Source organism: Aotus nancymaae, unplaced genomic scaffold (genome assembly GCF_030222135.1).
Source record: "Aotus nancymaae isolate 86718 unplaced genomic scaffold, 86718_ANA_hifiasm-v0.15.2.pri h1tg000138l, whole genome shotgun sequence".
In the NCBI taxonomy this organism is placed as follows: domain Eukaryota; kingdom Metazoa; phylum Chordata; class Mammalia; order Primates; family Aotidae; genus Aotus; species Aotus nancymaae.
Genome location: NW_026988553.1, coordinates 1880442 through 1891845, shown reverse-complemented (window position 1 = coordinate 1891845; position 11404 = coordinate 1880442). Strand labels below are relative to the sequence as shown.

The 11404-nt window shown below is 54.9% G+C and overlaps 1 protein-coding gene across 1 annotated transcript; it reads left to right on the top strand.

Annotated features, from left to right (window-relative positions):
- The first annotated feature begins 1244 nt into the window (after positions 1-1244).
- On the top strand, positions 1245-9915 carry LOC135272838 (PWWP domain-containing DNA repair factor 4-like). Its single transcript, XM_064371512.1, is given in 4 exon segments — positions 1245-1610; positions 2312-2610; positions 2613-3509; positions 3577-9915. Coding segments are annotated over 3 exon segments (6105 nt in total). The 5' UTR covers positions 1245-1610; positions 2312-2531; the 3' UTR covers positions 8706-9915.
- The last annotated feature ends 1489 nt before the right edge of the window (positions 9916-11404 follow it).

Below are 11404 nucleotides of genomic sequence, written 5' to 3'. Positions count from 1 at the left end.
AGAGAGGGAGAGAGGGGAGAGAGGAGAGAGAGGAGAGAGAGAGGAGAGAGGGGAGAGAGAGGAGAGCGAGGAGAGAGAGAGAAGAGAGAGAGGGCAGAGAGAGGAGAGCGAGAGGAGAGGAGAGAGGAGGCGGGGGAGAGAGAGAGGAGGACAGACTCTGTATTTTGGGATGTGGGTAGACATTGGCTTGGGCTTGCGGGTGCCCAGTCATACCTGTTTTGTGACATGGGTTGGCAGGTCTAATTAAGGGGAGATTGAAGTGCCTTGGTCATTGGTGAGTCCTTCTGACTTTTGTTCTGGGCCTTCAGGTGACACCTGTGCTTGACAGCCTGGTACTCTGAGTTATCTGAAGCAAGGGGGCATTAAACCTGTATCATCATATACCCTCATCTAAGAAAGGTTTTGGGCAGCTTTTCCCTAAAGGTTGTATATCTCATCATCATTATACATCTCATATTACATCCACCTGTGTGCGTGAATAAAGACACACATACCTGCATTTATTGAGAAAATAATTTTTGGCCTGTGAAACCTGTAATTTGAAGTCCATAGTGCGTGAACTAAAATATGTAAACGAGCTGTGATACCCAATATTGCACAGTACCAAGTTTTTTGTACAATGGCTGTGGAAAACAACAACATGCTAGCAGAGTATTTCGCTTTGGAAGGTGGGAAGTGAAGGATTGGCACAAGGGTTGCATGTCAGTGCACGTTTCCGTAACATGGGACATTTCATTAGGCAAAGTTTGGAACCATCAGGGAAACCTCCCTGTAAAGACGTTCACACAAAGGAGGTAGGAACGTGGGCATTCACAAGACCAAGAGTACAGTTATGCTCTTCAGTTAGGAGCTCTAGTTGAAGATAACGTGTGCACGCCTGCGTGCACCTGGGCGTGCCAGCAATGCCTTGGAAGCAGGCGCATTATCACGTAGAGTGAGCTTCTGCGAGTGGTGACCCTTTCATATGTCTGTCTACACGTTTCGTATTCTGTGCAAACCCGTTTCATGTTGAGAATCACAGAAACACAGTAACAAGGCAAGATCACCTGTCACGTTTTCTTATTCTATCAATCTCGTTGAGCACATTTCATTACACACACACACACACACACACACACACACACACACACACACAGAGGGGGAGAGACAGAGAGAGACTGCTAGTATTGAATCCATGTATCTTAGGCGGATGCTATCAGGAAAGCAGTAGTTCCCACGGTTCTGAAATGGAAAAAGACTAGCATACACTAAGTGGCGTAACAGGGAAATGTTTTGAGATGCAAAAGAAGAAAACAAATATGACGTCTACATGATGCCTGAGATGAAGACATCAGTTCCGTTTCAAAAGGGCGTGCATTCGAGAGTTGGGGAGGGGAACTGGATAAATCACTTGATTGGCTTAATTTCCTATCTGTGTTTGCGTTTCCAGATTGACATTGGGAGTGCATAGGTCCTGAGCATCTACACGTGGTGCCACTGGGACGCCAGAAGAATAGCACTCTTCAGCAGCATGGAGCGGGGCTGAAGGGTCTCCACACCAGCGCTTGCCGTGTGAGTAGCAAGAGATTCAGCTCACAGAACCAAACCTGCTGCGATCCATGTGACACTGGGTAAGATTTCCCCACTTACTAAACATTCACTTGCATTCATTTCATGCTGACATTTCGGAGTGGAATTTTCCTTGCCTGTCGTTGTACAGACCCTTGTTGTCAGTGTAAGAGTCACAGATTTGGTGTTGGCGGGCAAAAGTTTAAAGCCACGGCAGAGAGGTGCAGGTGGCAGCCAGTGACCGGTGCCTGCAGCGATCCTCATGACCGATGATAGCCAGTAATCACCAGCATGATCTCCACGCAGCTCTGGGTTCTAAGTTCGTGCTCTTGCACATGACACGGTGCCGACACCCAGCATCTGCATGTGGGAGAGCTCCTCGGGCTTCCTGGGGTGCACGGCTCCATACTGGTCAGCCTGGAAATGAAAACATGAAGCATTTCCCTAGGTTCCCTCCCGAGGAGCCAAAAGGCGCAGAATACTCAATAAGAAGCATGGGGCCCCTGTCCGGACACCCACCTCCCCATACAGGTGCTCCTCAATATGGAATTGCTAAAATTAGGACGAAGCCTTGGGTTTGGTGTGTCAGAAAGCTCCTGTGCACCTTCTGGATGTTCCCAAATAACTGCCATCTGTCTATCCCTCTGTCTGAGGCTCGCTTGTCACCTTTCCTTATTTTATTCACCTCACTGAGCGGGGTGCTTCGCATTTCACAAAAGGATGTTTTCTGATACCTTTCTGCTCTCCCTTCTCCACATTGCAGTTGACTCCAGCATTGCCCACTGGAAACACGAGTTCAAGTGTCTCAGGGAGATTCAGGAGGAGGAACACAGCCCAGCCACCCTACACGCCCTTTGCAGTCCGAAGGCAAAGGACGCTTTGCAGAGCAGCTTGGTTTAGGAGAGACCTGCGGTAGAAGAGGGTGTGGCGGGCAGACCCCTCGGCCTCCCTTAGCTACCTCTTCACGCACGACTCAGCTCATCATGGACTCCGAGTACATCCTATGCTCTTGGAAAGGCCGCCTATGGCCAGCAAAGGTTTTGTGCACACGTGCGACTTCACCAAAACGATGCGTCAAGTGGCACCTTCCCTAGAAGTTCAAATCCTCGCAGTAGATGAAGAAATCAAGGTGAGCAGCACAGACGTGAAGGCCCCAACTAAGTCTGAAATGGAAGACATTGCCGCCTCTGCAGCGGCACAGAGGATGGTCGGTGCCCCACCCGGAGAGAAGTTGGGGTACAGAGGAACCCTTCAGGAGGTCCTGGAGATGCTGAACGAGAGAACACATCTGCGTGGAGGAAGAAAACCACATGAACAAGAGAGCACCACGCCCTCTCAGCCTTCTCAAAAGGCGCCGGAAAAGCCAGCCGGTTCCCTCCCTCGTGAAGACCACGGGAGATGCACACGCGACTTCAGGAAGAGTCTTGGGAAGAGGGTAAACCCAAGATCACCGACGGTCCCTTCAGAGAGTAAGCGTGCCCTGCGGGATGACAGGTCACAGGAGCCCACAGCCATTGCCCCTACTCCAGGCACCATGCGCGGTGGCAGGTCCCGGGCGTGCAGGGCCATTGCCCCTACTCCAGGCGCCCTGTGCAGGGACAGGTCACGGGCACGCAGGGCCGTTGCCCCTACTCCAGGCACCCTGCACTGTGAAAGGTCACGGGCGCGCACCAGCCTCGCCCCTACTCCAGGTGCCTTATTGGGTGACAGGTCAGGAGCACGGAGGGCCATTGCCCCTACTTCATGCACGCTGTGCGGGGTTGAGTCACGGGTGGGCGCGGGCATTGTCCCTACTCCTGGCACCCTGCGAGGTTACAGGTCACGGGTGCGCACCGGCCACGCCCCTACTCCTGGCATCCTTCGCGGTTATAGGTCCCCAGCGCGCACCGCCGTTGCCCCTACTCCAGGCACCCTGCACTGTGAAAGGTCACGGGCGCGCGCCAGCCTCGCCCCTACTCCAGGTGCCTCATTCAGTAACAGGTCAGGAGCACGCAGGGCCATTGCCCCTACTCCATGCACGCTGTGCAGCGGTCGAGTCACGGGCGAGCACGGGCATTGCCCCTACTCCAGATGCCCTGTGCGGGGACAGGTCACTGTGGCGCAGGGCCATTGCTGCTACTCCAAGTGCCCTGCTCAGTGCCAGGACAGGAGAACGCACGGCCGCTGGTCCTACTCCAGGCGCCCTGCCCAGTGACAGGTCAGGGGCGAGCAGGGCCATTGCCCCTACTCCAGGCGCCTTGTGCAGTGGAAGGTCACGGGTACGCAGGGGAATTGCCCCTACTCCATGCACACTGTGCGGGGACAGGTCACGGGTGGGCGTCAGCATTGCCCCTACTCCAGGTGCCCTGCGCGGTGACAGGTCACGGGCACGCAGGGCCATAGCCCCTACTCCAGGCGCCCTGCTCGGGGACAGGTCGTGGGCACGCGCTGCCATTGCTGTTACTCCAGGGGCCCTGTGCGGTGGCAGGTCACAGAAACACAGGGCCATTGCTCCCAATCCAGGGGCCTTGTGCATTGACAGGTCACGGACTCATATGGCCATTGCTCCTACTCCAGGTTCCCTGCACGGTGACAGCTCACCAGGGTGCACGGCCATTACTCCTTCTCCAGGCGCCCTGCATGGTGACAGGTCACCAGCACACACGGCCACTGCTCCGACTCCAGGTGCCCTGTGCGGTGACAGCTCAGGAGAACGCACGGCGACTGCTCCTACTCCAGGCGCCCTGCATGGCGACGGCTCTCGGGCCCACACGGCCATTGCTCCTACTCCAGGCACTAAGCGCAGTGACACCTCAACGACGTGCACGGCCACTGCTGCTTCTCCAGGTGCCCTGCACAGTGACAGGTCACCAACGCACGTGGCCATTGCTTCTAATCCAGGCGCCCTGCGCTGTGATGGCTCTCAGGCGCACGAGGCCATCGCGCCTACTCCAGGCGCCCCGGGCAGTAACAGCTCAACTGCAGGAACGGCCATTTCCCCTCCTCCAGGGGCCTTGCGAGGTGGCATGTCTGACAGGTCAGAGAAACGCAAGGACGTTGCTCCTACTCCTGGCACCCTGCGCGTTGACAAGTCACCAGCACGCAGAGCCATTGCTCCTACTCCAGGCGCCCTGGGCGGTGACAGCTCACCAGCGCCCACGGGCATTGCTCCTACTCCAGGTGCCCTGCACGGTGACAGGTCACTAGCGCACACAGCCGTTGCTTCTACTCAAGGCGCCTTGCAAGGTGGCAGCTCTCAGGCGCACACAAACATTGCTCCTACTCCAGGCGCTAGGCACAGTGGCAGCTCAACACCGCGCATGGCCATTGCCCCTTCTCCAGGGGCCCCGCGTGGCAACAGGTCACGAAAACACGAGGCCATCACTCCTACGCCAGGCACCCCGCGCGCTGACAGGTCAGCAGCACGCAAGGCCGTTGCTCCTACTCTAGGAGCCCTGGGCAGTGACAGCGCACCGGCACGCATGGCCATTGCCCCTACTCCAGGTGCCCTGCGAGGTGACGGGACTGACAGGTCACGGAAACACAAGGCCGTTGCTCTTACTCCAGGCACCCTGGGCAGTGATAGCTCACCAGCGCCCACGGGCATTGCTCCTTCTCCAGGCGCCCTGCATGATGACAGGTCACCAGCACACATGGCTATTGCTTCTACTCCAGGAGCCCTGCAGGGCGATGGCTTTCAGGCGTGCACAACCGTTGCTTCTACTCCAGGCGCTATGCACGGTGACAGCTCAACGGCGCGCACGGCCATTGCCCCTACTCCAGATGCCCTGCCCAGTGACAGGTCCGACAGGTCCGACAGGTCAGGGAAACGCAAGGCCACTGCTCCTACTCCAGGCCCCCTGCGCATTGACAGCTCGCCAGCAGGCAGGGCCATTGCTCCTACCCCAGGCACCCTGGGCAGTGACAGCTCACCAGCGCACACGAACACTGCTCGTGCTCCAGGTGCCCTGCATGGTGACAGCTCACCAGCGCACACGGCCATTGCTTCTACTCCAGGAGCCCTGCACGGTGACGGCTCTCAGGCGCACACGGCCATTGCTCCTACTCCAGGAACTATGCGCGGTGACAGCTCAATGTTGTGCATGGCCATTGACCCAACTCGAGGGACCCTGCGAGGTCACAGGTCTGACAGGTCACAGAAACCCAAGGCCATTGCTCCTACTCCTGGCACCTTGCATGGTGACAGCACTGACAGGTCGCGGAAACGCAAGGCCATTGCTCCTACTCCTGGCACCTTGCATGGTGACACGACTGACAGGTCGCGGAAGCGCAAGGCCATTGCTCTTACTCCCAGCACCCTGCGCGTTGATGGGTCTCCAGTACGCAGGGACATTGCTCCCACTCCAGGCGCCCTGGGCAGTGACAGGTCACCAGCGCACACGAACACTGCTCCTACTCCAGGCGCCCTGGGCGGTGACAGGTCACTAGCGCACATGGCCATTGCTTCTACTCCAGGAGCCCTGCAGGGCAATGGCTCTCAGGCGCACGCGGCCATTGCTCCCACTCCAGGCGCTATTCGCAGTGACAGCTCAACGATGTGCACGGCCATTGCCCCTACTCCGGGGGCCCTGCACGGTGACAGGTCACAGAAACACAAGGCCATTGCTCCCACTCCAGGTGCCCCACGTGCTGACAGGTCACAGATACATACGGCCGTTGCTCCTACTCCAGGCACCCAGCGCGTTGACAGGTCAACAGCATGCAAGGCCATTGCTCCTACTCCAGGTGCCCTGGGAGGTGACGGCTCACCAGCGTGCACAGCCATGGCCCCTACTCCAGGTGCCCTGCGAGGTGACAGGTCTGACAGGTCACGGAAACGCAAGACCATTGCTCCTACTCCTGGCACCCTGCACGGTGACAGCTCACCAGCAGGCAGGGCCATTGCTCCTACTCCAGGCGCCCTGGGCGGTGACGGCTCACCAGCGCACACGGCCGTTGCTCCTACTCCAGGCGCTATGCGCAGCCACAGCTCACCATCGCGCATGGCCATAGACCCTATATCAGGGACCCTGCGTGGTGACAGGTCACAGAAACGCAAGGCCTTCGCTCCTACTCCAGGCGCCCTGCGCGGTGACGGCTCAGGAGAACGCACGGCCATTGCTCCTACTCCAGGTGCCCTGCACAGTGACAGGTCACAGACACATACGGCCATTGCTCCTACTCCAGGCGTCCTGCGCAGTGACAGCTCACCAGCGCACACGGCCATTGATCCTACTCCAGGCGCTATGGACAGTGACAGCTCAACAGCATGCACGGCCATTGCCCCTACTCCAGGCACCCCACAGGGTGACAGGTCAGAAGCGCATATGGCCATTTCTCCTACTCCAGGCGCCCAGCGTAGTGACAGGTTACCAGTGCACAGAGCCTTTGCTCCTACTCCAGGCGCCCTGGACTGTGGCAGCCCAGGAGAAGGCATGGCCATTGGTCCTACACGGTGCACTGAAGGCTCTCAGGCACACAAGGACATTGCTCCTACTCCAGGCGCTCTGCACGGTGACGGCTCACCATTGCACACGGCCGCTGCCCCTACGCCAGAGGCCCTGCGTGGTAACAGCTCATGGAAACTCAAGCCCATCGCTCCTGCTCCAGATGCCCTGCGCACTGACAGCTCAGGAGAACGCACGGACATTGCTCCTACTCCAGGCGCCCCGCACGGTGACGGGTCACAGACACGTATGGCCATTGCTCCTACTCCAGGTGGAATGCAAGCACAGGCGTTGCAAAGCTGCCGTGCCGGCCAGGATTCCCTGACACTTCCGTTGCACGGTTGTGAGATAAAAGGCAAGAAAAGAGCCAACGCCTCAACTCTTACGTCGCTGCCTCCCACAGTAATGGGGAAGGGTGCATCTTGGCCCCCAGGTCTCACCAGCCCTGCGCCGCCCGCTCTGAAGGAAGACACACTGGACAGCCGCCCAAAGAAGACCCTGGCTGCTTCCCCTGAATGCTCTCCCTTCTCGGGGGACATTCAGGACCCTGGAGAGGGTGCCTGGAAGCCAGGCTGGGCAGGTCTGGCCCCATCCTCTGGGTCCCCTCAGCACAGGCTGCCTTCTTCACTGCGGATTGCCGAGAGAAAAAGGAAGCTTCCGGGTCCAAATTTTCAGAGGAGACCTCGAAGACCTCAGCCCCCTGGTGACGCTAAGGTTGCTAATCCCGTGACCGCCGTTCAGAGGGCTGGCGGAAAACAGGATGGGCAGCCCGCCAGCCTTGCTCTTCCACGGGAGCCACGTCCCATTGAAAGGGGAACGCTGGTCTGGTTCAAATTTCAAGACCATCCGTTTTGGCCAGCAGTGGTCAAGAGTGTCAGCAACACAGAGGAGACCGCGAGGGTGCTCTTGCTGGACGACAACCTGCACCATGGAAATCGTGGCATTCAAGTTCCTATTCAAAGGCTGAAGCACCTGGATTGTAAGGAGCAAGAGAAACTGCTGAAGAGGGCCCAGAAGGCATACAAGCAAAGCGTCGACTGGTGCTTCTCACTGATTTCCCACTACAGAGAAGGGCTGGTCCGGGGTTCTTTCCAGGGCTCCTTCCTGGACTATTACACTGCAGACGTCAGCTACCCCATCAGGAGAGCCGTCCGAGAGGGAGACCTGCAGATTGACTTCCCGAAGGTCAATTATGCCGACCTGGAAGACTGGGAGGAGGAGACCTCCCTGGGCGGGAAGAGGCCTTGCAAGAAAATCCTCCCGGACCGGATGAGGGCCGCTCGGGACCGAGACAACCGGAAGCTGGTGGACTTCATCGTGAGGGAAAAGGGGGCCGACCCCCACCTCCTGGACATCTTGCAAGGCAGGAAGCAGTCCAGGTGGCTGACCGCGTTTCTGACCCCACGCAGGGACTTGCTCTGCTTTGAAACATACCTGGAGGATGACGACCAGTTGGAAGTCGTGACCAAGCATTTACAAGAAATCTACAAGCAAATGGACAAGACCATGCTGACTCGGATAAGGGACGACAAAGTCAATTTTGTTCTGGAAGTTCTTCTGCCGGAGGCCATCATTTGTGCCATCGCCGCAATCGATGGGCTGGATTACAAGGCAGCAGAGGAGAAGTACCTGCGAGGGCCACCTGTGCATTACCGTGAGAAAGAGCTGTTTGACAGAAATATCTTAAAGAAGATGAGAAGGAAAGCAGCAACCACCCGTGAAGCTGATTAGCTCTCCTCCTGCGCCCAGACCTTAGCGGGGAGCCACCTCCTTTCCAGAATTAATGAGAAAGCCCCTCTGTGTAAAATGAGCCAGCCCTTCCCCGACGAGTGTAAGTATGTTCTGGATAGTCGAGACTTTGGGAACGTGCAAAATTCATTTGGGGCCCATCCCTAGCGTTTGGTGGTGGCACATTCATCACCATGGCTTCCTCGCAAACTCGTGAAGAGCTCTTTTGTGAAACGATTGCAAACGCTGGCATTTCCCTCAACCTCTTTGGAAGCGTAATTGTCCCGATAGGTTTGAAGGACAAGACCATTGATTTTCATGACATTTCTTTTGACTGGACTTGCTACTTTCATTTAGGTCCTGTGTTCTTTTACACAAAAAGTCGCTGGTGTAAAAAAAAAAAAAAAAATACCTGGGTGCAGTGGCTCTTGCCTGTAATCCCAACACTTGGGGAGGCAGAGGGATCTCTTGAGGCCAGGAATTTGACACCAAACTAGGCAACGTAGCAACACTCCAACTCTACAAAAAAAAAAAAAAAAAAAAAAAAAACCATAGGTTTTATACTCAAGGAGCTTGAAATCTAGCAAGGGAGGAAAACGTGGATCTTTTCAAAGTTTTGATTGTACTCTGTTGTAACTTCGTGTTTTCTCCTCTGTATTTCTCATTGGATTGTTGGGTCCCCTCAGACATCTCCTTGACCTTGCTCACTGCTTTCTCCCTGGTGTCCTGCCCTCTGCCTACCTAGTCTATATCAATATCGTGAAATGAGCGAATGAATACGTAAAACATACATGCCATAAAACTATATAAATAATTCAAGCAGTAATATAAGAACTGTGTGTTGTGCTAACTTTGCGAACACAACGCCTCAGGAGTGCAGAGGTGGGAAGAGACCCTGGCGAGGGAGCATCACGAGGACATCAGGAAAAGTGGTAAGCAAGGAAACAGCCATCTTGGATTTGGCAATTAGCAGTGTTGATGGTCAGTTTGCAAAGACAAGCACTACTGTGGAAAGGAGTTACAAGCCAGGTTGTTAGGGGTTAAGGAATGAACAGGAAGTGGAAAAACTGATTGACTTGAGTTGAGGAATGAGCCTTTTCACACTTACATAGAAGGAAGGCAGTCTCTTAACTTACTCTCCATCTGATGCGACCACTCTCAGTCAAATAATGTATTGCTGTAAACGTGCAACAGAGATGTCTTTACCTCCGGATCAGGTTCCTGTCTTTTTTTTTTTTTTCAAATTATTATAGAAAACAATTGGATAACATGGGGAGAAATGCCAGATGTAGGTGACGGGGGATGGAGGCAGCAAACCACGTCACCATGTGTGTACCTATGCAACAATCCCGCGTGATCTGCACATGTACCCCAGAACCTAAAGTACAATAAAAAATAAATAAATTATGATGAATCCAACAAAAAAAAAAAAAAAAGAAAAGAAAAGAAAACAATTGGATAACAATGCAGGTCAGGGCCAGTCCTAGGGAATGTTGTAATACTGGAAAAGTTTCCTGATGGATCGCTTCCTGGTGATTTAAAGTCACTCCTTAAGATATTCCCTGACTGTCCAGTTTGAATTCATAAGAAAAAAAAAGCCACTGGTATCAGCTGTTAAGCAACAATAATTTTTAGAGCCTAATGTTATGGCAACATCGGGGGGACTTTTCATTCTTTTGGAGATAACGTGGACAGAAACTATCGGATTCCCTGTTAAGATGACTCCTGCCTTTTCCCTGCTATGCTTGTTTACTTTTTTTGAAAAGTAGCCCGAGTGTTGAATCCCATGAGAGAGACGTTTTCTCGTATGTTAACACGACCTTCCGATGCTTCTTCAAAAAGCAAGCTGCAGGCCAAACGTGAAGTCACCGGATCGCCTGCATGTAGTCCGTATGTGCATGAGTGAAACCTCAGCGTGCAGTGAGCGTCTTGTCAGCCTCGTGCAAGACTGCCGCCCTGCTTTTCCCTGAAATTCCACTCATGGGGGGAAGCTCTCTTTCAACGGCTGAACCGTGTCCTAGAACCGGCCTCCGGCTGTCTTCATAACTGACAGTGATGGATCCTCTCCCTGTAGCTGTCGGTGCCCTCTGGAGGGCAGCTAGAGCCATCTCCTTCTCAGGCTGGCTACTCTCCACCTATGCGGCCGGCCTGACTGCTTAGGAGCCCGTCTACCTGCCCATACATTGGAGGAAAGCCAGCTCCTTGTTCTGCATCCAGCATCCCCCAAGGCGTGGCCATCTGTCTCAAAGCCACCAAGCTTCATCTTCCGACCTATTCACGGGCTAGCTCCAACAGGTCCCAACAATCTAGGCGCAGGCCGGTAAGCCACTCTGGGCTGCTAGAGAACGGGAGGCACCGGGGCTGGGGGTCGGAAACACGGGTCACAGAGGCAGCCCCCGTTCCGCTAAGCGGGCCCGGCCCTTGCAAGAACAATATTAAACAGACGCAGTTCAGGCCTAAGTGGCGAAGCACACAGATTGCTAGGCTAACTTGAAACAAGATGGTTGTTGAGAATAAATGTTATGGGAAAGCCAGATTGTTTTTCAAACTTGACGTTAAAATAAGCGTGAAGGCCGAAACACGAACCCGAGTGCTTTTTTGGTTCTTAGAGGCAGTCACCTGGTCTCATGAGACCATGTTGGGTGTTCACATGGCCACGTGTTTGGGGAACTCTGGCAGAGTAGCTGTTTGGAGTCACCGTA